This window comes from Oryzias melastigma, linkage group LG9, assembly GCF_002922805.2.
Source record: "Oryzias melastigma strain HK-1 linkage group LG9, ASM292280v2, whole genome shotgun sequence".
NCBI classification, from domain to species: Eukaryota; Metazoa; Chordata; class Actinopteri; order Beloniformes; family Adrianichthyidae; genus Oryzias; species Oryzias melastigma.
In genome coordinates, this window is record NC_050520.1 from 16,555,099 (window position 1) to 16,579,384 (window position 24,286).

Here is a 24,286-nt window from a genome sequence, read left to right on the forward strand (position 1 = left end):
CTGCAACACCTTCGTTCACACGCTTGTAGGGAGTGATGAGGGGGAGTGGGCGTTGGAGACACGGGTATCCACCATCTGCTAGGATGAAATGCCCTGGAGGAGGGTAGACCGTCTACCTGTATAGTGGGCTGTGGCGGAGCACCCTGGAGTCATGCACCGACCCAGGCCAGCCCACATAGTTGTCAATGAAGCAGCCCCGATGGTCACACACAGCCTGCAGGATGATGGAGGGGAACAGTTTTCTGTTTCTGTAGCAGTGACCATCGGGGCCGCTAGGAGGCTCGATCCTGATGTGGCATCCGTCGATGGCACCTGCAGCTCTCAGGAAAGCTCCCTGCCGTGCCAGCCCTGCAAACCCTCGGGACACCACCTCCAGGTCCTCGGGGGTTTTCGGAAGGTGAATGACCTTATGGCGGATGGCCACCACCTCCTCAGTGAGTCTGTGGACGATGCAGTGGACAGTGGAACGAGGCGTCCCAAACACTCTGGAGACCACCCTGTAGGATGCTCCGCTCGCCAACCAGAAAAGGAAAACCAGGGTCTTAATTACAGCACCCCATCCATGTCGCCGGTCCTGGTCCAGAAGATTAAGCAGGACTGTAAAAGATGTCTTGCTTAGCCGGAAGTCTGGCCTCGTGTCCTCCAAGTTAAAATAACGCTCCAGTAATGGCAGACTGAGGTTTACCCGACAGTACTGGGGTTTGGTCTAGTTAAAAAGAAAAGAAAAACAATGTATTAGTGAAAATATGTGGTTTTGTTTTTTTAAGACCATAAAACATCATTATACTTAGATGAACATGTGGATAGCCAAATGCTTAAATACTAATTGTTCTTATTTCTAATAAGAGTAAGGTAAAATTCTTTAAAATAATTTTTCAACAAAAAAAAAAAATTAAGAATATAAAATGAACATTTAACACTATTGTAATCTGATTACTAGACGAGTACAAATACTTTACGCTCAGATTTACAGCAATAACTTGTGTCAAACAATAAGAAACATCTGCGTCAGTAATTGTATATTCTACAACCTGTAATGAAGTTGCTAAATAAATACACCCATCAAACTAGCTAAAGCTAATAAGTAAAAAGAGCTTGTTTTTTTTCTTTCTTTTTTTTTTTTTAATACTGTACCAGCGCATTGTGCTGTCTCAGGCGGAACAAAAGCAGATGCCTTCTACGGCGATGCAATTCTTCTAACTCCTCAAGCAGCAAAAGCTGAATGGGGAAGAAAAGAACCAGCGACTCGAACTCCATCATTTCCAACCGCTCGAAACACCTCTAGCTAGGCTACAGGAAGTTAGCCGTTGGTAATAGCGGGAATTATCAAGAAGGCTAGACCGTCCAAATTCACAGTCCGTAACATCTGGTATACCAGCTCTGTGGAGGATCCGCCCATCGGCGACCACTAATGCCACGGCCTCAGGAGGATGCAGTACCTGAATTTGGACACAGCCGTTGTCCTCCTCAAGAATGACCGAGTCAGGAGAAATCAGTGGCCACTTGGAGTGATTTCCAAGACCCTTCCAGACACAGATGGTGATGTACGCAAAGTGGAAGTCAGAGTGGTTCATGACAAGAATCCCAAAACCTTCAACACGCCGGTTGCTGAATTTGTGTTATTACTCTGGCCAGAAGACTAAGTGTGTGGCATCATTGTAGATGCCAGGCGGGGAGTGTTCTGGACTGTCGTTCATCTCCCTGCTGCTTTTGGACTGCTCCCCCTGCTGGCACAGTTTGATATCACAGTGTGACATCATCAGAGCACGTGACTGAATGTGCAGTCTTGGCATGGCTTCACCACATGTGGATGTGGCATCTCCATCCAGTGTCATCAGGTGTCCAGTGTCATTTAGGTGCAATGCTAGTGAGTATTCTGAATTTTTAGGTTACTGTGCACATTTAAGGAATGCTATTTGAGTTGATTATTTGAGTTTATGACTATCAATGTTGCAAAATTAGAGATGGAAAGATTTTTGCTATTGTTTTTGTTTAAGCCTTAAATCACAAATCATATTGTTTTATATTTCTGAGGAATAATAAATATTGTATTTATGTTTCTGTTTGTAGTTTCACACTTCCCTTTATTAAACGTCCAGTTCGACACACAAGTCTGTCCCAGGAGTTTGATTTGGAGGAAGAGTTTAGCTGGCGGTGAGCACCTGACATAGGGCTCTGAGTCGACGTTGGGCTGTAACAGCACAATTTATAAGTTAAGTAAACGAAAATTTAATAATTTTAAATGTAACAAATTAATTAATGCAACATTTCATTTTTTACAGTGTAGCTCCAACCTCAGCATCATCAGTGTCCCTCCAGAATAACTATCATGATCACAGTATTTGATAAAAATCGATTTAAATGCATTTCCCTTCTACGTGATGAAACAAAAAACTCAAAAATGGATAGTTATGTCCTCCTCCGGCCACCAGAGGGAGCCGTCACCTGAGTACTTACTGCATCAGTCATCCTCTTGTATTCCAATTCCCATCATGCATCAGCCACTGTCTTCCTGTTACCACTAGCTGTTGGTCATCCTCATCAGTTCTGGATATATTCCTGCTCCTCTCTGTGAAGTGTAAAGTCTTGTTACTGTGTGTGTTCAGCCTGAGCGTATTTTCTGTGTTTGACTCCTTTTCTCTCAGTGTTTATGTTCTTTGATTGACTGTAATATTTTAAAAGTCCTTCAGAATCGACTGGGATTATCGTGTTAACAGTTGAAACGTTACAGATTTGGTGTTTAAGGTCACCGATGACGCCTCTTCTTTCCCTTTAGAAAAGGTCATTTCATTCATTTTTGAAAAATATTCTCAAAGCAATAAAAACATTTAAACTCTTTGTAAGCTTTTCACTTCCTTTATTTTTTTTCAAGCAAATCCATGTACATTCCCCGCGTTAAGGATTGGCAAAAACCACCAGTAAATCTTACCGACTCTTAAAAACTGTTTTACAAAAAGATCCTGAAACTGTCCACTAACATAGGGATTGTTCATTTATTTTATATATATATATATTTATACTGTATTTTACAGTACAGTGATGGATAGGTAACATGAGTGCAGAACACTATGCAGTAATACATTAATAACTGTTTGAAGGCTGTCGGGTTACCACGGTAACAACAGACTTATTGATATTTCTACAAAAATAATAAAAAAAAACATGGAAAAGTAACTTTGAAAACGGACGTCTGCGGCATTAAATGTTGGTTTTTACATAAAAGATGAAACAAGTGTTTATATTACTCTGAAGCTCCGCCCCCAGGAGGAAGGTGATGGTCCGTATGGCTCTGACTTGACATTCATTCATCATCAGGGTTCAGAGTAGATATGACATCCCTTTATGCCAGCAGAAACTTCTATTCCATCATAAATATAAACGCTGATCCTCATACGAACTTCAATAAATAACTTTGGGTAAAAAGACGAACAGAAATGTTTAAACTTGTTTAAAAAAAACAACTTCCTGTAACGTAGTTTGTTCAGCAGCTTGGAAACAGTAGAAGTGACCCCAGAGCAAAGCAGGTACGTTTACTTTTTTAATAAAAACTCGCACAAGGCACCTAATTTAAAGCAGCTAGAGTGATGTCTACAGCAGCAGCAGAAAGGCTTTGGTTCATACAAGTCCTAGTCACAAGTTCTAATCCGAACGACTAAAACAAATCCTGTGGACTGGAGGTGAAAAGATGCTTAGTGGAGTGAAGGAGGAAACCTTGAAGATGCTGCAGCAGAAGACAGAACAGCTATGAAGAAAAGGAGAATTTGAGTTGATATGAGAACAAACCTTCAGCTTCTACCTTCAGACTAGAAAAGCAAAGACTAGAGCTCCTTTTAGATGTCCTTTAGAGCAGGGGTCACAACCTTTTCTTGTCAAGGCCGCATACGTTTTTCTTCATAGATGAGTGGTGGGGCCAGTTTGTTGTTTTCTGTTAGCAATTCTGTCTGCGAGTGATGCTAACGCTTTCTGTTAGCAATTCTGTCTCCATTTTCTGACAATGTTCAGGGGCCGGATCAAATGTTGAAGAGGGCCGGATCCGGCCCGCGGGCCGTAGTTTGGGGACCACTGATTTAGAGTGTCAGATCATTAAGGCGATTTAGTGATGCTTATGAGAAGATAACCCTCATTTCTAGATATTATATAAAACTTTATACCTTAATGAGTTTGTGTTCTCATAACTAGAACTGAAACCTGTTTGGATGGACGGATGTGAACGATTCTATGTAAGGCTTGTTTACTTTAAAGACCAACTCCGATAAAAAAAAAAAGTTTTTTGTGTTTTTTTTAACATGTTTTTCGATTAAAGCTAAACATAAATGAAGATTAAAATTGTATTTCTGAATATTTATTTATTCAAGCTCTTGTGAATGTTTGTGACATAATGGATCCACCTTTGGGTGTGAGGGGCTGTAAGCTAGTGGGAGAGCGTGTGAACCAGGGGGGTCAAACTCAGTCACACAGGGGGCCAAAATCCAGAACACACCTTATGTCGAACAGGATAAACATTTATAGAACATTCTCAAACTACATTTTTAAAACTTATGAACTTATGAACTAGATATATAGCATTTCCTGTGATAATGCTAACATGAATGCTGATAGCTGAAAATGCTAATAGCCAGCTAAAATATTAGCTAAATGCCAAATTAGCCTAAAAATCTATTAAAAAAATGTATTAGCCAAAACAGCTAGCATGTAGCTGAAATATTAGCTAAACTCCAAAATAGCCTAAAAAATTAGCGCACGATAAAATTGGGACATTAATAACAATAAAATAAATCGATCTGGAGGGCCGGATCCGGCCCCTGGGCCTTGACTTTGAGTTACACTTTGTGTAAACAGATGGGAATGGGGGTCCCGCCCACATCTCAGAGGTGAATTTCGAACACATTTTTGCTGCTCTGCAGAAACTATGTCCTAGAGAACACTGCCGTTTTTCTAATTTAGGCTAAATCAGCTTCTTGATGTTTAAGAGCTCAGGGAGTGTGCTGATGATCAGAGTGGGTCTTTAAAGAAGGAAAAAGGAGCTTAAAGGTTTTGGTTTAGCTGCATTTTTCCATCAAATTTTATGATTATTTCCTCCTAATTTGTTAAAAATAAGTTTTCAAATCAAAAATGAGGCTGTTACCATGTTGGGGATGCTTTAGAGTTGGTTTATCAAACAAAACTTAGGTTCTATATGTTTTTATACCTAAACGTGAAGCAGCTCGACTCCCTCAGAAAGGAGTGAAGTCAAACTGAGGCGGCGTGACGCTCCCCGTCTCAGCAGGAGCGTCTCAGCGTTTGCTTCATCTACTCCACACACAAGGGAAGCTTTAAGGCAGCATCGTAATCTTCTCCTGAGAACTCAGGAGCTACAGCGGGGGGTCAGACTCCATCCCGGTCTCACCTGCTTTTACCAGGGGTGCAATAATGGGAAACTAAGCCACTCTGGTTGGAGGAGTGTCTTTGAAGCAGCACAGAAGTCTGAGACAACGACAAAGTCACATGTTTGAGCAGATTGTAAAGCTGCCGTGACAGGGATAGGCTCCAGCAACCCCCAAAGGGCTTCAGCAGGTTTGGATTTTGGTTTTAGGTTGCTGCTTCAAAGACTCTCCGGGTCTGGAGTTTGACGCTCCCGCTCTACAGTAGAGGCTAAAGAAACGTGTTTCTATCCCGTCAAGCACAACAGACGTGAGGAAAGCCGGAACCTTCTGGACCGGGATTTAGGATTGGGTTCTAAAGCGTTCCGGCTTTCCTGCCGGGCCTCCTTACAGCGCTGCGGCGTGCTCCGTCCTACGGAGTGTTTCTGGATAACAGGTTTGCGCAGAGGCAACACCAGTTAGTCCTGCGGAGAGGCGGAGTCAGGAGAGGACAGGTCAGAGAGCAGGACGCGACAGGTGAAGGCGAGGGTTTGACATCCACACACAGAGCCCTTAAGAAGACCTGGATGCTTCCCACAATGCTTTGTGCTTCAATTAGCTCCAAATGGTTGAGTTTTTTTTTTTAAAAAAAAGGTCAGACGCAGGTTTCAGGTTCCGCCCCACCATAAGCGCTATGCGATTGGCCGTCCACCAGGCGGAGCAGCGGCGTGAAGGTGCAGTAGTCTGGCGTTCTTTGCCAGCGGGTGAACATGAGTTTCTTGCTAAAAGCTGCAGACCTTCGCGGGTTCCTTTGGTTCTCCGAGCCTCGCCGGCGGCCGGCAGCCTTGGGCGGGGCCTGGAGGGACGCCAGGGGGGTGAACTCAGACAGCTGGCCCTTGTAGAGTTTGTCAGCGTCCTGCGGGAGCAGAAGCAGACGGGTCAGACGGTCTTCAGACAGATGTCTTAAGGTCTCAGCTGGCCAGCTTTCAGATTTTTCTGGAGCAGATTTCTGTGCCACCATATTGGAAGCTAAAGTCACAATTTTGAGATCAAAATTGTCTACGTTGAAAACAAAATGTAAAGTGTTGCAAATCCAATATTTAATATTTGCTTTGAAAAACTTTTTTTTTGCTTACAAAAAGTATTTTTGCTTTTGCAAAAACAGATATTGGGCTATGACTGTGAAATAGCCCAAAAAACCCAAATAAGCCTAAATTAGCTAAAAAAAACAAGCATGTAACATAAAAAATAGCTAAACCTCGAATTAGCCTAAAAACAAACAAACAAAAAAACTTAGGTTAGCCAAAAAAAGCTAGCATGTAGCTGAAATATTAGCTAAACTGCAAAATAGCCTAAAAAAATTAACCAAAAATAGCCTAAAAAAATTAACCAAAACAGCTGTAATATCGCTGGAATATTAGCCAAACTCCAAACATTTTTTTTTTGCTTGCAAAAAATACTTTTGCGTTTGCAAACATGTTTTTTTTTTTCCTTAAAAAAAAAAATTCGAACAAAGTTTTTAGATGCGTAGTGCCTCGTCTCGCTTTCGCCCTATCTTTGGTTTTGCATTGAACATTTGTGCCACCCCAGATGGCCTGCTGATTGGTCTAGATTCTATCCAATCAGGTGTCTCTGCCTTGCATCGCCATGTTGGGGGAGCAAAGTGGACTTCAGACTTTCTATCTGTCCGGTTGGAATTCTTAAACTATTCTGGCCCGTTTATCTAGCAACAAAGCTCAAATATGCAACAAAGTTCTGGATCTATTCATGTTAGTGTAGCAAATATTCAATATTTTATTTGAAACACTTTACATTTTGTTTGAAACTATTTTTATCTCAAAACTGTGACTTTTGCTTGCAATACGGTGACACAAAAATCCCTCCATAGTTTTCCTTAGAGACAAATCAGTAATCTCTGCAGATTAATGAGGGTTAATCCCAGCAGCCCGTTTGGTTTTTAGAGTGAACCTGGCCAGCTGCGACATCCATGCAGGTCAGACGAAATGCACCCAAAGCAAACAGCAAAACAGAGAAAATAAAAGCATGAATTAGTGTTTTTAGACATGCAGATGGAAACACAACCGCTTCATGCCTGCAGCCATGAAAGGGGCCACCGGGTGGCACTAGAGCTCCACGTGACCCCAAGGCAGCTCTCACACGACCTTGAAAAACGTCCACAGCAGACAGTCCACCTGTTAGTGAGCTGGGAGGGGAAACCTGTGGAGGCACACACCCGGACCCCCACGGTCACAGGCAGAGGCGGAGGCGTGTGGGCTTTTACCGTGACCAAGCGCATTAGGCTTCCGTGACTGCGACTCCGTCTAGTAAGGAGTCTGAACAAGGGGAGGCGGGGGCCCTTTCAAACCTTTTCATATCCCTCAATCGCTGCAAACACATTGGAGGACAAACACGTTAAAACGCACACAAAACAAAAGTCAAAACTACCAAAAAAACACAAAGCACAGATGAGCCGACATGCAACACATGCGGGATTCTGAGAAACAAAAGGAGGAGGGGAGAGGAAGTGTAGAGGGTCACCTCCAGGAGGGTTAGAAACTGATTCTGCTGGAAGTCTGAGACAGCATAAAGATGGTGGAAGGCTCAGAGGCAAGGCACTGACGCTTAGTCTGCCGGGAGGACGAGGAGGAGCAGGAGGAGGAGAAGTTGACTTTAGTAAGAGGAAAGTTAGGCTTCTAAACACACAAGGAAGAAAGAAATTCCACGTTTAAAGTCCCACTCTGATCTCTTTTGATCTGTTTTGGCCAAAATCGAAATTGTTTCCTTGGACGGGGGTGTCAAACTCGATCGCACACCTTAGATCGCAGGCCGAACAGGATAAACATTTATTGAACAAACTAAAACTACATTTATAAAACTTTAAAACTGTAACATTTTAACATAATTATAAACTACATACATACAATTACCTGATAGCATGAATGCTGTAAGCTGAATTTGGCTCCTGAAGATGCTGAAATTGATAGCTAAAAACGCTGAAGCTGAGAGCTAGCTAAAATATTAGCTAAATGCCAAATTAGCCTAAAAAAAAAAACACCTTAGATTAGCCAAAAGAGCTAGCATGTAGCTGAAAAAAATATCTAAACTGTAAAATAGCCCCGAAAAACTCAAAAAAGCATAAATAAGCCAAAATAGCTAGCATGTAACTGAAAAAATAGCTAAACTTCAAATTAGGTTAAAAGACTACCAAAAAAAGTAGGTATAGTATAGTAACTAATCTCCAAAACAGCCTAAAAACGAAAAAAAAAGCCTAAATTAGCACAAAAAAATAGCTACTGCGTAGCTGAAATATTAGCTAAACTCCAGTGTAAAAAAAAATTAAAAAGCCAAAATTAGCCAAAACAGCTAGCATGTGGCTGACATATTACCAAAACAGTCTAAAAACGAAATAAAAGCCTAAATTTGTGAAGACAGCTAGCATGTAGCTGAAACACTAGCTAAACTCCAAAATGGACTAAAAAAGGAAAAAAGTCTAAATTAGCCTAAACAGCTAGCATGTAGCTAAAATATTAGCTAAATGCCAAATTAGCCTAAAAAAACTTTTTAAAAAAACACCTTAGATTAGCCAAAAGAGCTAGCATGTAGCTGAAGAAATATCTAAACTGTAAAATGGCCCCAAAAAACTCAAAAAAGCATAAATAAGCCAAAATAGCTAGCATGTAACTGAAAAAATAGCTAAACTTCAAATTAGGTTAAAAGACTACCAAAAAAACTAGGTTAACCAAAACCGCTAGCATGTAGCTGGAATAGTAACTAATCTCCAAAACAGCCTAAAAACGAAAAAAAAGCCTAAATTAGCACAAAAAAATAGCTACTGTGTAGCTTAACTTTGCTAAACTTCAAATTAGGTTAAAAAACGTAGGTACAAGGTGAAGACAGCTAGCATGTAGCTGAAATATTAGCTAAACTCCAAAATAGCCTAAAACATTTTAGTAAACGCCATAAAGCTAGCAAAGGGCCAATTTTTAAAACTTTAAAACTGTAACTTTTTAACATAATTCTGAATAATAAAAAGGCAGGAATATTATTTAGAATAAATTAACTTAAACCTTAAATAACTTCAATATTTCACCCGGGCCCTGAGTTTTTCATGAGTTCTAGGTCATAACGGGGAGCCATTACCGATGGAGTGGTGACTCCAGCTTACAGCCCCTCTAACCTATCATTAGCAATGAGGAGCAACATCAGAGCTCTCACGTACAGTTCTGACTCAGATTCCTGCTCAAACGAAGAAAACAAAGACGTTCATGGAACCATTTATCTGTAAGAGAAAACGACCTTTTCATTTTTGTCGTCTTTTCCTGATTCACAACAATTTGACTAAAGAAATCATCAGAAATGATATTAATATTCTTTTATAAATGTCCTCCATTGTGAGAGAAACGCTACAAGAACACACTTTTTTAATCGGAGTGGGTCTTTAAACAGTCAGGACACAAAGATTGCCCCATGGCATCATGGGAACAAAAAGTAGGTTTTTTTTAAATAAGAATTCAAAATCCACACAACAAATTCAACTTTTAGAAATTCAAACTCAGTTTTTATGTTTTATTGATGCATCTGAGGCTTTTTTAAATAGATTTTTATTTAATCAACGATTATTGTTTCATAAACAGACAAAAACAAACATTCATTGAAGCTTAAATGAGACTCGGAGGTAGAAAAACAGACGGAAAGGCTTTTATTTTTTAATCTTCTGGTAAAGAACGGACCCAAACTGTTGCTGAAGTTTGCAAACACGAGAGAGGAGAGCCGTCATCGGGTTTCAGAAACGTCTCACGTTTCAAAAACAACCTTCCGCTCTGACAAACGCTGATGATTAAACGTTTGTTTATCATTTCCTGTTGTTCTGCAGCGTAAAAGCTGCTGTGCTCCTGCTGCCTCATTGGATTTAATGGACGGATCAAAAAACAAAACGGACACCCGAGGAAATGGATGAGGATTTGGATTTAAATGATTTCAGTTGGATAAACTGGTTGGAGAAATGAGCGCAAGATAACATCAGCCATTAATAACAATAAAACAAATTGATCTGGAGGGCCGGATCCGGCCCCCGGGCCTTGACTTTGACACGTGATCTAAAAGAACCGATTGTCTTCACTCCGGCGCCATATTGGAGGAAAAGGTGCGACATTTGATTCCTTTTCTTCATCAATAAAACATCCTGTTGAGGCTATAAATATCCGTTCTAAGAAGACAGGAGCACCGCACGCATGCGGAGAGGCGGAGCGACTCACGTGCAGGAACGCCAGGACGCGGCATGACCCGGCGTTCACCTGCTGAGCCACAGCACACGTCAGCGCCGGTGAACACCGCCGAGCCGCTGGTTCAAGCAGGACTCACCTGTATGCGCTCGGTGATGGTGGGCCACAGGGCCCTCCAGATGACCTTCTTCACCACGTCGGGGAGTAGGCTGGCAGTGATGAGGAGGATGATGCTGAGCCAGGCCGGGCCGCTGGACAGCATCTGCATGAAGACGTAATACATCCTCTGGTAGTTGAGGAAAGGCCTACAGGAGCAGAAAAACAACCGTTTTCATGGTCAAACCTCCACCATGAGCGCAGGAGAGCGTCTGGAGAGCGGGTCAATACCAGATGATTCCACCCCACAGCAGAGAGAAGAGCACGAAGAACACCAGCGACCCCCAGATGACGAAGTGGTTGATCCACGTCCAGTAATGCGTGTCCAGGACCAGCTGCAGGACAAACGGCAGCCTTCAGCCATTTCAGCCATACCAACAGAGGAGCGCCCGGCGCCCAACGTTACCTTGAAGGTGACGGTGAAGACCAGCACGGTGAAGACCAGCGTCCCAAACGTCCAGTTCCCAAACATCTGCAGGAGGGGGAGAAACACCTGCTGTCATTTCAAACTCAGCTCTACGGAGATCCGCAGGGTTCATACACGAGAACGGATCGTTTCTGATGAGGAATCAATCAACCAGACAGATGGAAGAGAGTCTACGGAGGAATCATGGAGAAGTATGGTGGAGATTTGGAGGTTCTAGAAACACAAAGGAGCTACTGGAAAGATGATGGATGGATGAACGGGTAGATGGATGGATGAATGATGGATGGATGAATGATGGATGAACGGGTGGATGGATGAATAATGGATGGATAATCGGATGGATGAATGGAGGATGGATGAATGGATCGATCGATGGATGGATGATCAGATGAACGGGTAGATGGATGGATGAACGGATGGATGGATGAATAATGGATGGATAATCGGACGGATGAATGGATGGATGATGGATGGATGGATGGAGGATGGATGGATGGAGGATGGATGAATGGAGGATGGATGGATGATGGATGGATGATGGATGGATGGAAGGATAGATGATCGGATGGATGATGGATGGATGGAGGATGGATGGATGGATGGAGGGATGGATGGAGGATGGATGAACGGATGGATGAATTGATGGATGGATGATCGGATGGATGGATGGATGGATGGATGAACGGATGGATGGAGGATTGGATGGATAGATGGATGGATGGATGGATGGAGGATGGATGAAAGAATGGATGCGTGGAGGGATGGATGGAGTATGGATGGATGAACGAATAAATGAATAGATGGATGGATGGATGGATGGATGGATGGATGGAGGATTGGATGGATAGATGGATGAACAGATGGATGGATGGATGAATTCCTGCCTTCATTTTATTCACATGTTGAGTTTTTTTCAGCTTCTTCTTCGTCTACATTAAGTTTGTTCTTCATGGATTCAAATTCAAATCAAACTTTATTTATAAACACTTTTTATACAACATGTTTTTCAGACCTTAACTGTTACCAAACAGGTCATTTCGAGGCTGACTATATTCTCAGCCAAGATTTGAAAAATGATTTAAAAAAAAGGGGGTGGGGCTAGTGGAACTGGACTGAGCTGCGGGGGTGTGGCTTGGATCTACGATTGACAGTTAGCATAGCAATGGCGCCTGAGCGCGCATGTCTCTGCCTGTAGCAGCGAATAGCCGAGGGCCAGTCCAGTAATATGTATCAATGATGAAGACGCTGCTTTGACCTCATCCTGCATGTTTACATGAACATCTGCTTGTTCTGACGTCTGCTCGGCATTTATAGGTAAAAAAAATGAACATCTGGCTGCAAATAAGAGATAAGAACAAGAAGACACTTTTTTTAACCAATAAAGGTCCAGATCTTCCAGAGGTTCACTTATTTCTTAGAGTTCTGAACTCCTGTTGACCATAACCTCAAAAAATACATCCCAAACTTTTTTTTACTTCATTTGTGACTATTATTTAAAAATATTACAAAGCATGATTACATGTTTTTAGTACTTTCAACCCCTTCATGCCCAACTTTATTCAAATAAATAACATTCATTTTTGTTTGTTTTTTACTATTCAAGCTAATGCTAAATTAAGTGGGTTTTTAAGTTGATTTTTTAAACAAAAGGAGATCTTAATTATTCTTTTTCAAAATAAAAAACCTTTTGCATTGTTAGTGTTCACATTTACGAACCTGTTCATTTTATCTCTTAGAATTTATTCAATGTCTTGTTAAACTTGAACTTTTTTATATCAAATCTAGTTTATTTTTTATACTTTTTTTTAAAAACAATTCTTCCTATATGGTTGTTTGATATCACTTCTAGTTTTTTATTGGAAGATGTTTAACTAAGAAAAGTTAAATTTGCATCTTTTGGTCTGAGATTTATTGAAGATTTTGAAATTTGTCATCAGAAATTAATATTTTCTTCAGCGGTTGTCCACAAAAGTCTTTTATTTTGAAGGACCCCCCATGCTATCTTGTGCTCATTTCTAACTTGTAATATTTTGACAAAGTTACAGTTTTAAAGTTTTAAAAATTAGCATTCTGTTAGCTTTTTGGACTATTTTGGCATTTACTACGATTTTCTAGGCTATTTTGGAGTTAAGCTAATATTTCAGCTACATGTTAGCTGCTTTGGCTAATTTAGGCTATTTTCAGATTTTTTAGGCTATTTTGGAGTTAAGCTAATATTTCAGGTGCATGTTAGCTGTTTTAGCTAATTTCTTCTTTTTAAGTTTTTAAGGATTTTTTGGAGTTAGGCTGTTATTTACATGCTAGCTGTTTTGGCTAACTTGGGATTTTTCTTTTTTGGGGCTATTTTGAAGTTTAGCTATTTTTTTTGTTACATGCTAGCTGTCTTTGCCAATTTAGATTTTTTTAGCCTGTTTTGGAGTTTAGCGAATATCTCAGCTACATGCTAGCTGTTTTGGTTAATTCAGATTTTTTTCAGGTTTTTAGTCTATTTTGAAGTTTAGCTGTTTATTTTTTGGTTTATAGCTATTTTTACTAACCTACGTTTTTTTTCTTTGTTTTTTTTTTTTCTTTTTAGTTCTTAAGGCTTTTTTGACATTTAGCTAATATTTTAGCTAGCTATCAGCTTCAGCATCTTCAGCGACCAAATTCAGCTTAGAGCATTCACACTAGAGTCATCACAGGTAATGCTGTATATCTAGTTAATAATTATGTTAAATAGTTATGGTTTTAAAGTCATTTTAGTTTTTGAGCGTTCAATAAAAGTTTATTCTGTTGGGTTCGCGATCTAAGGTGTGTTTTGGATCTTGGCCCCCTCTGAGTTTGACACCCCTGATGTAAAGTGACTTGTTGAAGTGAACTCAGCCGGTGTTTGAACACCAACAGCTGGACGCGCCGACAGGAAGTTTGTCTGGAAACAAAAGCATGAACGCACAAAAGGCTGGACACGGATGGACGTGAAAGGCGCCGGGGAGGGGGGCGTCTGTGCGGAGGCGACAAACAGGAAAGTGTTGTGTGGTGGTGGGGGGGGGGCTGAGGAGATGACAGAGCGACAGGGACAGGCTTACCATCTGTGTGTTGGTTGTCATTCGCTGGGAGGAGGAAAGAGAAGCAAAAAGAAAAACCAACAGAAAGGTAAGAAGAAGAGGAAAAAGAACAAAAATCAAAGAAAAATGGAAATCAGACGCAAACAAATTTTAGTTAAGAAATTCAAAGCAGTAAATATAAAAAGCAGCTTGAAAAGGAAACAGATGAAAGAGCTGATTAAAAACGTGTCCTGGATCTTGCAGCCTCAAACCTTTAAGCTATTGTTGCATAAAAACAATTATCTTCCATCAATAAATGGATCTTATTTTGAAAGAACCACCAGCAAATAAATCAAATGCAAAGAAAAAGTAGAAACTCAACAGTAAATCTGGAAATAGAACCGCAGAGCAGGAGACGGATCCAGAAGGTGGATTTTGGGGAGGCGTGGTCAGGACGACCCCGGTTACCTGTCCGTTGCTGGTGAAGGTGGTGTTATCGAACAGGAAGTAGACGCCGAAAAACATGACGATGGCGTCGTAGACCCCCAGAACGGTCCAGTATATGAAGGTGGGCCATCTCAGCAACGAGTTCTTGGCAACATCTCTGCAGAGAGGAGGAAGATTCCAGGGACACTGTCAGGACGTCTGAAGGTTCTTGATTATATTTGTCTTTTGATGTTCACGATGCTGACTTATAGAGGGAGGGGTCCTTCTTCAGGATGTCCATGTTGATGTGCTGCTCCATCAGGCTGTACACCAGGATGGGCAGCGACGTGAAGCTGATGTTGTACAGCGTCAGGTAGGCGGTGTCGAACAGCGGCTGGAGGCGAGGATGGAGGGGGCGGTGAGTGTTTGGACCTTTACCTGATGCTGGGGGGGGTCAGGTGTGCTTACCTCCTGGGAGAAGCCGCAGAAGAACTGGTAGAGGAACTGTGGGAAGATGAAGCAAACATTCTGTGGAGACAAAAGAAGACGTGAGAAGAGGAGAACGGGACGGACAGATGCTGACAGTTCAATATAACGACTAAATGAAGAACAAAAAGAAAAGTAACATCTGCATCACTTTAGGGTTAAAACAGATGAAAAGGTTGAGCAAAGCTAACAAAAAAGGAAGAATATTGTATTAAGAAAATCAGCTTTTTTATTTTTGAAATAACTTTGTGGTTATAAAGTACAATGACAAACAAAACAACATAAATTTATAATTGAAAATGAGGGCAAGAAGTGTTTTTGAGGGTTTTTTGGCTTTATATTTTTGTGTAATAACATTGTTGGTGTCTTTACAATTTTTTTACTTTTTTTGCTGAATTTATTTTAGAACTTAAAACAAACACCTTTCAAAAATATAAAAAGAAAAGAATATAATCTTAATATTTTTTTACATTTTTTGAGTAATTTTGTAATTATGAAAAATTACAATAAAAAGCAAACAAAAACAAAATGAAAAAGACAAACAAAATCAAATTTTTATTGCTTTAAGATTTTTTTGGTTTTAGATTTTTTTGTGTTTTTTGTAATAACATTGTTGGTGTCTTTACTTTAAACGAGGGAGAGAGAAAAAAGTAAACGTCTACAAGCCACATTCCCTTGACGGTTGTAAACAGAGTGATGGTATTTTTGATCAAATTAAAACTTGTTTGAATCAGTATTACAGTCATTTGTGGTTAGTTGTAGATAAAATCTGTTTCATTGCCTGGAATGTTTGGTGTACTTCGTTGACTGTCTCTGCCCTTCTGTGCAGCTTCTCAAAAAGTGGGCGGGACCTATTTATCTAGTAACTCTGGTTTTATTTCATTTTCTGCATCAGGACAAACAAAAATGAAAGTTCATCCTGAACGCCAGCACCTTGGGGCTTTGGGCCAGTTTCTAATTGCGATTAGCTTATAGGTTTTTTTGCATTTTTGACTCTTTTAATATCCTGAAAAAAATCTTCTTGAAAAACATTGTGAAGTACATGAAAAAAATGTCGATAAAAATCATTTTTATATGCATCTTTATAAGTGCTTTAAAGTTTAAAAAAAAAAAAAACACAAAAAATATTTTGATAAACGTTTTAATTGAATGGAATACGTTTACGATCATGCATGCAAGTAGAAATGCTGGAGGCTGAATTAGTGAAGGAGAAAGGTAGAAAAGAAGAACTGCATCATGGGAAACAGCTGAAGAATGGCAAAAACCAAGATGAGAAATATGACCTCCACAGAGCACGTCATGACAGATGAGAAGCATTTCGGAGCTGCAGCAGGACGTCGTTACCTTGTAGAAGAAGTACTGAACCAGCTCCGAGATGCGGATGTAGTAATAATGTCCGTGGACGAGCAGCATCTTCTTCAGGTGTTTAAACTTGGGGATGGCGTAGTCGCTGTTCCTCACGGCCTGACGCCCCTCCTTACCCATGATGCCTGAATGCATGTACATAAACATGAACTAGAGAAGTGGAATTACCTGCAATAATGCTAGTGTGAAGGCTTTTGGCTGAAACTAGTCGCTGAAGATACTGAAGCTTTTTGCTGAAAATGGCCACGCAATTGATTTAGCTGCAGGGATAATATGAAAAGGTATTTGCAAAATGTTACATTTGCTAAAAAACTGCACATTTTGTTAAAGAACTATAAGAGCGTTGACGTTGACCTACATTTCTGACAAATTTGTAATAACATTGCTTAAAAATCCCCAATAAATGCCAATTTTGCAAAAAATATATATTTATTGTTGATTAAATATGAGCTAAACTCCAAATTAGCCCCAAAAACCTCAGTGGATGCCAAATTAGCCAAAAAAGCTAGCTTGTTGCTTTAATACTACCTAAACTCCAAAATATCCTAAAATTTTTCAGGAAACAAAATTAGCCAAAATCGTTAGCATGTTGCTAAAACTGAAGCTAAACTCTAAATTAGTCCAAAAAAACCTAAATAGATGCCAAATTAGCCAAATATGCTAGCACATAGTTTAAATACTAGCTAAACTCCAAAACAGCCTTTCCTTAGTAAACTAAATTATTCAAAATTGTTGGCATTTTGCTAAAATATGAGCTAAACTCTAGATTAGCCTATAAAAACTTTAGTAGATAACAAATTAGCCAAAAACGTCAGCATGTCGCTAAAATAATAGTTAAACTATTTTTTTTTTAAATTACGATAAAATATAAAAACATAGTTCATGAATCTATTTAAAGGTTTGTTGCTGATCCACTTGTTGACATTTGAAGACTTTCTCATTCATTTCCTATGAGGCCTATTTTGCTCAATATTTCAAAAACTATAAAGTTTATGAATACCAAAAATACAAGCAGTAATGTCCTGAACGAGCCGAACGTTTGGATGCCAAGCTGATTTTTTATGTGTCAAAAAAGGAGCAGCAGAATCACCATAGTGTGAACGTTTACTCAGGAATTCACACAGTAAGTACATCCTGTTTGTTTCCTTTCACAATAAAGCGCTCGACACTGACCGATGCCCACGTGGGCCTCCAGGATCATGCTGACATCGTTGGCGCCGTCTCCGATGGCCAGCGTGATGGGATGCTCTTTGGACGTTTTAATCATTTTCACTATCTGAAAAGCAGAGATGTCCATGAGAAGGCGTGGATCCCAGAGACAACACGCCCCCTCCGTTCGTACCTGAGCTTTCTGAAGCGGCGCCATTCGACAGCAGAGCACGGCGCTGCAGTTACGACAGATTTCCAGGAAGATCTCTTTGTAACTCCCCGAGTTGGAGTCCTCCTGGGGGGGCCTCATGACTGCAGAGAGGGTGGCTCCATCGATGATCAGCCCGTAGTCGGTGCAGTCACTCGACAAGCTGCAGAAGAAGGAAGAGCGTTCAGCGGCAGGTGGAGCGGGGGAGGCGGAGCTCTGCAGAGCACCGGCCCACCTGGAGCAGTTGTCCCGCGCCATGCTCCCAGGGGGCCGGAGGACCATCCTGCTCAGTTCGAACAGGACATCGTGGAGGTTCTGCTCCTCCACCCGTTTGGTGGTCAGCTCCAGGATGTGGGTGCTGCGGCGAAACAGCTTGCTGGCGTAGCAGGTGGCGGCCGCCGTCTCCATCTTGTCTCCGGTCAGAACCCACACCTTCATTCCTGCTTTGTGGAGAGACTCGATGGTGTCTGCCGCTTTGTCCTGCAGTCTGGAAACCAAGATAGAACACAATAAAAGGAGCTGCTGAGGAGTATTCACTTTGAATTCTAATAAAATGTGCCGTATTTCTGCTAAAGTTAACGTCCAAATTATGTTTGAGTCACAAATTTATAATCAATAAGAAAGTTATGGAGTCAAACCAGAATCAGCTTAACAAATACATCAGACAACATGAAAAATAGAATTTATTTTAGATCTTAAAACTTAAAAAATTATCTATTTTATTTATTGTTTTTACATGTTTTGAATAATTTTGTAATGCTAAAGAAATTACAAGGAAAAGCAGACAAAAACCAAAAGAGATTTTTATTGCTTTAAGATTTTTTTCTTTTGCAATAACATTTTGGGGGTCTTTACACATTTTTTTTGTTGCTGAATTTATTATAGAACTTAAAATAAAAAGCCAAAAAATATCTAATCTTTATTTATTCTTTTTTTTTTTACATTTTTTGAATAATTTTGTAATTCTAAAAAATTACAAGCAAACAAAGAAAATCAAAACAAACAAAAACTTGCAGAAAATAAGATATTTTTTATTCCTTTAAGAATTTTTTTCAATCTGTTAAAAAATATTGCAGAAATAATATGGAGGAATAAGATTTTTTTTTTTTTAAATTGAAAAAAAATCTTGAAAATTGACAAAAAAAGGAAAGCTAGAATTTTTTTTTTCAATTTGAAAAAAACAACAAAAAAATGGAAAACTTGAATAAGCCAATGAGCTCAAAGCCCCGCCCCCATGTAAAATTAGGCTCAGCTCAGCAGCGAAAACTTGAAAATCAGAATTGAAACTGTAAACAGAGGACTGAAAGTGAAGATTCAGAAAAGCAGAAAAAAAAGTTGAAAACTCAAAACAGCAGCTGTTACTAATGGATAGATTATTTTTCAATTGGTCATTTTTACATTTCTAAAATGTCCATTGAATTTGTCGTATCATTTTGGGATCCGTGTCTTAAAATTTGGGAGCAAAAAGGGAAAAAAATGGCGATACTTCATCTGACGATTGAGTTTGACCCCCCTGGTTGAGGGGATCTGGGGCATAGCATAAATTGGGGGCTCGTCCGAGATATGTTTACCCTTCATCTGAGCTAGATTTACCCTTTGTCCAGGATTAATTGTGCTTGTGACAGTTTGGGTAGTCTTATGTAATGAGATATAGCTTTAAGCAGACGCACAAAGATCCTTAAACACAGAGGTCCCACTCTGATATAAATAAAACACACAAAACACAGAGCCAAAAGAACAAACAAAACCAAATACAGCCACATCTGCAGGACGCAATGAAACCTTTTTAAAAGGTGAAACAGTAGACCGAGCTTTCCCCCCACCTGTCCTCCACCGCAGTGGCCCCCAGCAGGATGAGGTCCTTCTCCACGAGCTCGTACGCCTCGGCCAGACGCTTGTCTCTGTCCTGCAGCGCCAGCTTTGCGTCGTTTAGCAGCTTGCAGACCTGCTGGTACTGCTCAGAGGTCAGAGGTCGATAGGCCACACACAGAGTCCTCAGTCCATCCTGCAGGAACATCACACGGTCACACAGAGGATCCCAATACGGAGATATGGGTTATGTTCAGGACAGCAAATGTGTTCATCTATAGGAGAGCGTAGTAGAAATACACTTCATTATCATTCAAAAACTCAAGAATTGTATATATATATATATATATATACATAAAAGCACATACATATATATTATATACATAATATATGCATATGTACTATACATATATACATTGCATATATAATAATATATATATATTATTCTATACATATTAAACTACTGGAATTATCATGTTAACGGTTGAAAAGTTACAGTATGTTAAAGATTTCGTGTTTAAGTGTCACCAGCGATGCCTCAGGTGTTAAAGTGAAAACACCTTTAAACTCAAAAGTACACATTGTAAATTTCAAGAAATGTTTAAAATAAAAAAAATAATTAAAAAAATTCCAAATGTGAAAATAAAGAAAATACTTTGAAAGAAATATTGAAAATTTGAAGAAAAAAAGAAATTGTAGATTTAAGGAAAACATTTCAAACTTGAAACCAGTTTTAAAGTCAGAAGTAAACTTTGTAAACTTAAAGAAATTGTTGAAATAAAAAAAGACATTGTAAATCTGAAAATAAAAAAATCATTTTTAAGGAAATATAGAAAATTGGAAGAAAAAAATAGAAAAGTAAAAAAACTTTAAACCTTTAACTGTTACCGGATAACTAATAATGTTTGCGTTTTAGCTGCTTTTTTGTGTTTTCAACTTTTTTAGCTGGTTCCCTTCTTCACTTTCAGTCTTCAGTCTACAATTTCAATGGAGACTTTTCAGATTTGACATGAGGGCGGGGCTTTGAGCTCATTGGCTATCGGGACACATGAAAGAGCTTCAGTAGTTTAGAGTTTATGGTGAAGAAAAACAAAAAGACAAAACAGAATATGGAGGAATCTTTGGCTTCCTGCATTATGGTGCAGTTTTATCAGAGTCCTCCTATAATTGAGTCACTAAAGTGGGACAGTAGGAGGGGCGGGCTCATGTTTCCCGCTCCCACCTGAGCGTCTGCACAGGTGTAGAAGCGTGAGGAGGCGGAGCTCTCACCACTGCGTTGTGTTCCACTCGAGCTTTCACCTCATCCACCTTTCCTGAGATGACTCTGGGTAGGATGGAGGAGTCGGCGCCCTTGCAGAACAGGTAGATGTCACCTGGTCCTGTTGCTGCAGAGAGGTCGGGGGGTGAGTAGGGGGAGAGTAGGCAGTAAGCAGACCTGAGAATCTGATCCACTTTGGGAGTGCTGAGCTTTACCGGAGCAGGCTCTGACGATGACGCTCATCCTCCTCCGGACCGAGTCGAACGACAAAACCTCCAGCAGTTCGAACCTGAAATTACCACGCTTTCATTCCACAGCAGACAACAACGCTGAGGAAGGATTCCCACAGACAGTTTCAACTAAATAATAAAAATACTTCAAATACAAATATTTGGATTGTAGTCCAGAGACTCCAGAACCTTGAAACGCTTTTTATGAGTATCTATTTGTTGGTTGCCATGGCGATATGTTTGGGATGACTGTCCAGCTGGATGATCCAGGATCGTTTCTTCCACGCTGACGGAAGGAGGTTTTTGTCCAGAGTCGCCTCTACGGATCAATTGTCCAATAGCCTTTGCAGAAAACCATGATGCTTCCACCTCCATGTCTCAAGGTGGGTTTGATTTTCTTCTTCCTCCAAATGTGGGGAGTGGCCACATGACCTGTAATCCCTCATCTGGATCACCCAGATGTTCTCTGGAGAACTTTAGATGAGTCTGGACATTCCCTGGCTTAAACAGGAAGGAAGCTGAATCCAGTTTAAAAACTAGATAAATAGCATTACCTGTGACAATACTAGTGTGAATGCTGTAAGCTGAATTTGGGCGCTGAAGATGCTGAATTAATAACTAAAAACGCTGATCTTGATAGCTGAAATGGCTGAACCTAATAGTTAAATAAGATGAAGTTGATAGCTAGCTAAAATATGAGAAAAATGCAAAATTATCCAAAAAACTGGTTAAATTCTAATTTAACCAAAACAGCTAGCATAAGGCTAAAATATTAGCAAAATGCCAAATTAACCAGATTTTTTTTAAAAAAGCCTAAATTAGCCAAAACAGCTAGCATATAGCTGAAATATTAGCTAGATATATAGATAATAGAGAAAAAGCCAACAGCTAGCTTGTGGCTGAAATATTAGCAAATTGCCAAATTAGCCTAAAAAACTGGTAAAATGTGTAATTTAGCCAAATCAGCTAGCATGAAGCTAAAATATTAGCTAAACTCCAAATCAAGATAATTAATTAAAAAAAAGAGCCTAAATTAGCCAAAACAGTTAGCCTGTGGCTAAAACATGAGCTAAACCCCCAAATAGCCTAGAAATCCTTAGTAACCTAATATGTTTTTGCTAACTGCTCCATCAGCTGATCTCTTCTCTCTAAGCAGCTTGTTTATTGTAAAATGCTTAACTCCAGTTTTGTTCAGCTCTACAAGCTTGTCGCTGGTGTCCTTCGACAGCTCTTTGATCTTTCTCATGGTAGAGAAGTTGCATTCTGACTGTATAGGAGTATAGACTTTGGGTGAAAAGTCTTTAGGATGAAGTATTGCTACAGTATTTAAGCGAACTTTCTTCGTCTTTCTAATTTTTCTTATCCTGTTGAAGTACAGTATTCCTGCTTTCCTTTTTAAAATCTTGACATTAAAGTTACATTTAAACTTTTTTTGTTATTTATGATTTTAATTTTTCCATATTGTTTTTGTACCTGTTTTTCGCCCTGCTATTTCCTCTTTGGGCCACTAGATGGCAAGGGGCGTGGCAAGTCAGATAACTCAGAGAGATCAGAGAAAAATAATGATGTTCTGTCACAGTGGTCATGTGACACCACAAAAAGTAAAATGGAAAAAAAGGGAAATTGATAAAAAAAAATGCAAGAAAAATAAAGGAAATGTATGATTTTTTTATTGATGACAATTAAAAGTGAATCTTTATTTATATCATTTCTAAAAGTTAGGCTGCATTTTCCTAAATCCTTCTCCAATTTTAGCCAACATAAAGTCTTCATATGTTTTTGGCCTTAGGAGGGACGGACGAACCATCCAGGGTAAACCGGCCGTCATCTAACAGTGGCTGGGATAGGCTCCAGCAACGCAGTGGCATCACAGAGATAAAGTGAGTTTGGAAAATATTTTTGTTAAAGGACAAACAAAAACTGTACTTTTTCTGACAATTCTAAATATTCTCATAGATTTTAAAAATTAGAATATTTTGGGTCAGCTGACTGACGTTCCATCAAACCGTCTTTGCTTCTGATTGGTTAACAGATTCCTGTTTTCTCTTGTTCACAAATAAAATTCTCTTCAGAAAGGTTAGGTCAAAAAGTTTGCTGCACAACGGTCTCTGATGGTATAAAACCATTTGACCTGCAGGGGGCAGACATGTGTCTGCAGTTTCAAAATAAAAGCATTTGTGAATATTCTATTTTCTCTCTTTTTCTTCAAAGTTTGTGAGCGTTAAATACGAAAACATGCACAACCAGCAGCAACACATTCACCTTCATCCACACTCACCTCTCAGTCTCATCCTCCTTGTTCAAGATCTCCATGTGACCGTCCTTGAGCCTCAGATAGGTATAACCGAGCCTGCGGCGCACACAGACAAAGATTAACTCATAAAAACTTGGAGCAAAAACAGGAATTCGTCTGTGAGTCTCACTTCTTCATGCCCTCCACTAGAGCGACTTCATCCGGTGACGAGGAGATGTAGAAGGAGGAGGACTTGCCCTGGTGGATGCCATGTTTGATCCCGTCCACCGTCTCCTCCTCCTTCACCTGCACCGTGTGGCACAAGCACAAGGCCCGGAAGAACAGCTCCTTCCGCTCCTGCATGGGGGGTGGGGGGTGGAGACGATGCGTTAGCCTCAAACATGGACACACATGGATATACAGAGTCTGAGGGGCTCACCCTGCCCCCCGGTCCAGGAGACATGTCGATCATGTCTATGTCTGCTGCCCCAGACATCACCTGGGAAGAAAATGATTAATTCATTACTTTTGTGCTTTTATTTTGAAATAAAGACGCTATCAAAAAGATGGCTGAGGATCCATTTATAAGCAGTTTGGCGTTAAAGGAGACATTTTTCCATCATGTTCCACAACTTCAAAGCTACACCCATTGACTCCGCCCCTGTGGCTTTCCCAACAGGAAGTACCTGATGGGTCCAAGAAGCCAAAATCCCATAGACTTCTGCAGGGAAATAAATGGCTGTTACTCAGTCAGAATAACCATTCTTGACCAATGAAATGTCTCAATGAAAGTAGGCGGAGCCTACTGGCTCCCATGTCCAACATTTAGAACGTTTGACAGATTTTGCGCAGCCCTTTCAAGTGGTGCGGGTTGTGGGTTTCCAACAAGCTCACTCCTAATTGGCCAGAGTGGTTGCCAATGTTCCCTCTAAGCTGCGCACGTGCGCAATTGCGC

At 40.1% G+C, this 24,286-nt stretch overlaps 1 protein-coding gene and 1 long non-coding RNA gene across 9 annotated transcripts in view; one reads left to right on the plus strand and one right to left on the minus strand.

The window, feature by feature from the left end:
• Positions 1-40: 40 nt before the first annotated feature.
• Positions 41-3,148, plus strand: LOC112160075. Its single transcript, XR_004948433.1, has 2 exons — positions 41-1,867; positions 2,071-3,148. It is a non-coding gene; the product is annotated as an uncharacterized LOC112160075 (long non-coding RNA).
• A 1,681-nt stretch (positions 3,149-4,829) lies between these two features.
• atp11a (ATPase phospholipid transporting 11A) overlaps positions 4,830-24,286 on the minus strand; it is a 56,394-nt gene continuing 36,937 nt past the window's right edge. Inside the window, exons 14-33 of one of the 8 annotated variants that reach the window (XM_036213518.1) lie at positions 23,771-23,830; positions 23,522-23,688; positions 23,377-23,448; positions 21,084-21,157; positions 20,880-20,995; positions 19,625-19,806; positions 18,037-18,288; positions 17,787-17,964; positions 17,618-17,720; positions 16,424-16,569; positions 15,062-15,121; positions 14,860-14,987; positions 14,636-14,771; positions 14,210-14,233; positions 11,124-11,189; positions 10,949-11,052; positions 10,701-10,866; positions 10,595-10,633; positions 7,621-7,724; positions 6,118-6,255 (exon numbers count right to left, since the gene is read on the minus strand). In XM_036213518.1, coding sequence (XP_036069411.1) covers positions 7,635-7,724; positions 10,595-10,633; positions 10,701-10,866; positions 10,949-11,052; positions 11,124-11,189; positions 14,210-14,233; positions 14,636-14,771; positions 14,860-14,987; positions 15,062-15,121; positions 16,424-16,569; positions 17,618-17,720; positions 17,787-17,964; positions 18,037-18,288; positions 19,625-19,806; positions 20,880-20,995; positions 21,084-21,157; positions 23,377-23,448; positions 23,522-23,688; positions 23,771-23,830 — 2,163 coding nt within the window. In that variant the 3' untranslated portion in view covers positions 6,118-6,255; positions 7,621-7,634. Of the gene's footprint in view, positions 6,256-7,620; positions 7,725-7,877; positions 7,967-9,241; positions 10,634-10,700; positions 10,867-10,948; positions 11,053-11,123; positions 11,190-14,209; positions 14,234-14,635; positions 14,772-14,859; positions 14,988-15,061; positions 15,122-16,423; positions 16,570-17,617; positions 17,721-17,786; positions 17,965-18,036; positions 18,289-19,624; positions 19,807-20,879; positions 20,996-21,083; positions 21,158-23,376; positions 23,449-23,521; positions 23,689-23,770; positions 23,831-24,286 lie in introns of those variants that run through there. The other 7 variants (XM_024294433.2, XM_024294434.2, XM_024294431.2 and 4 more) reach the window with 7 other exon arrangements.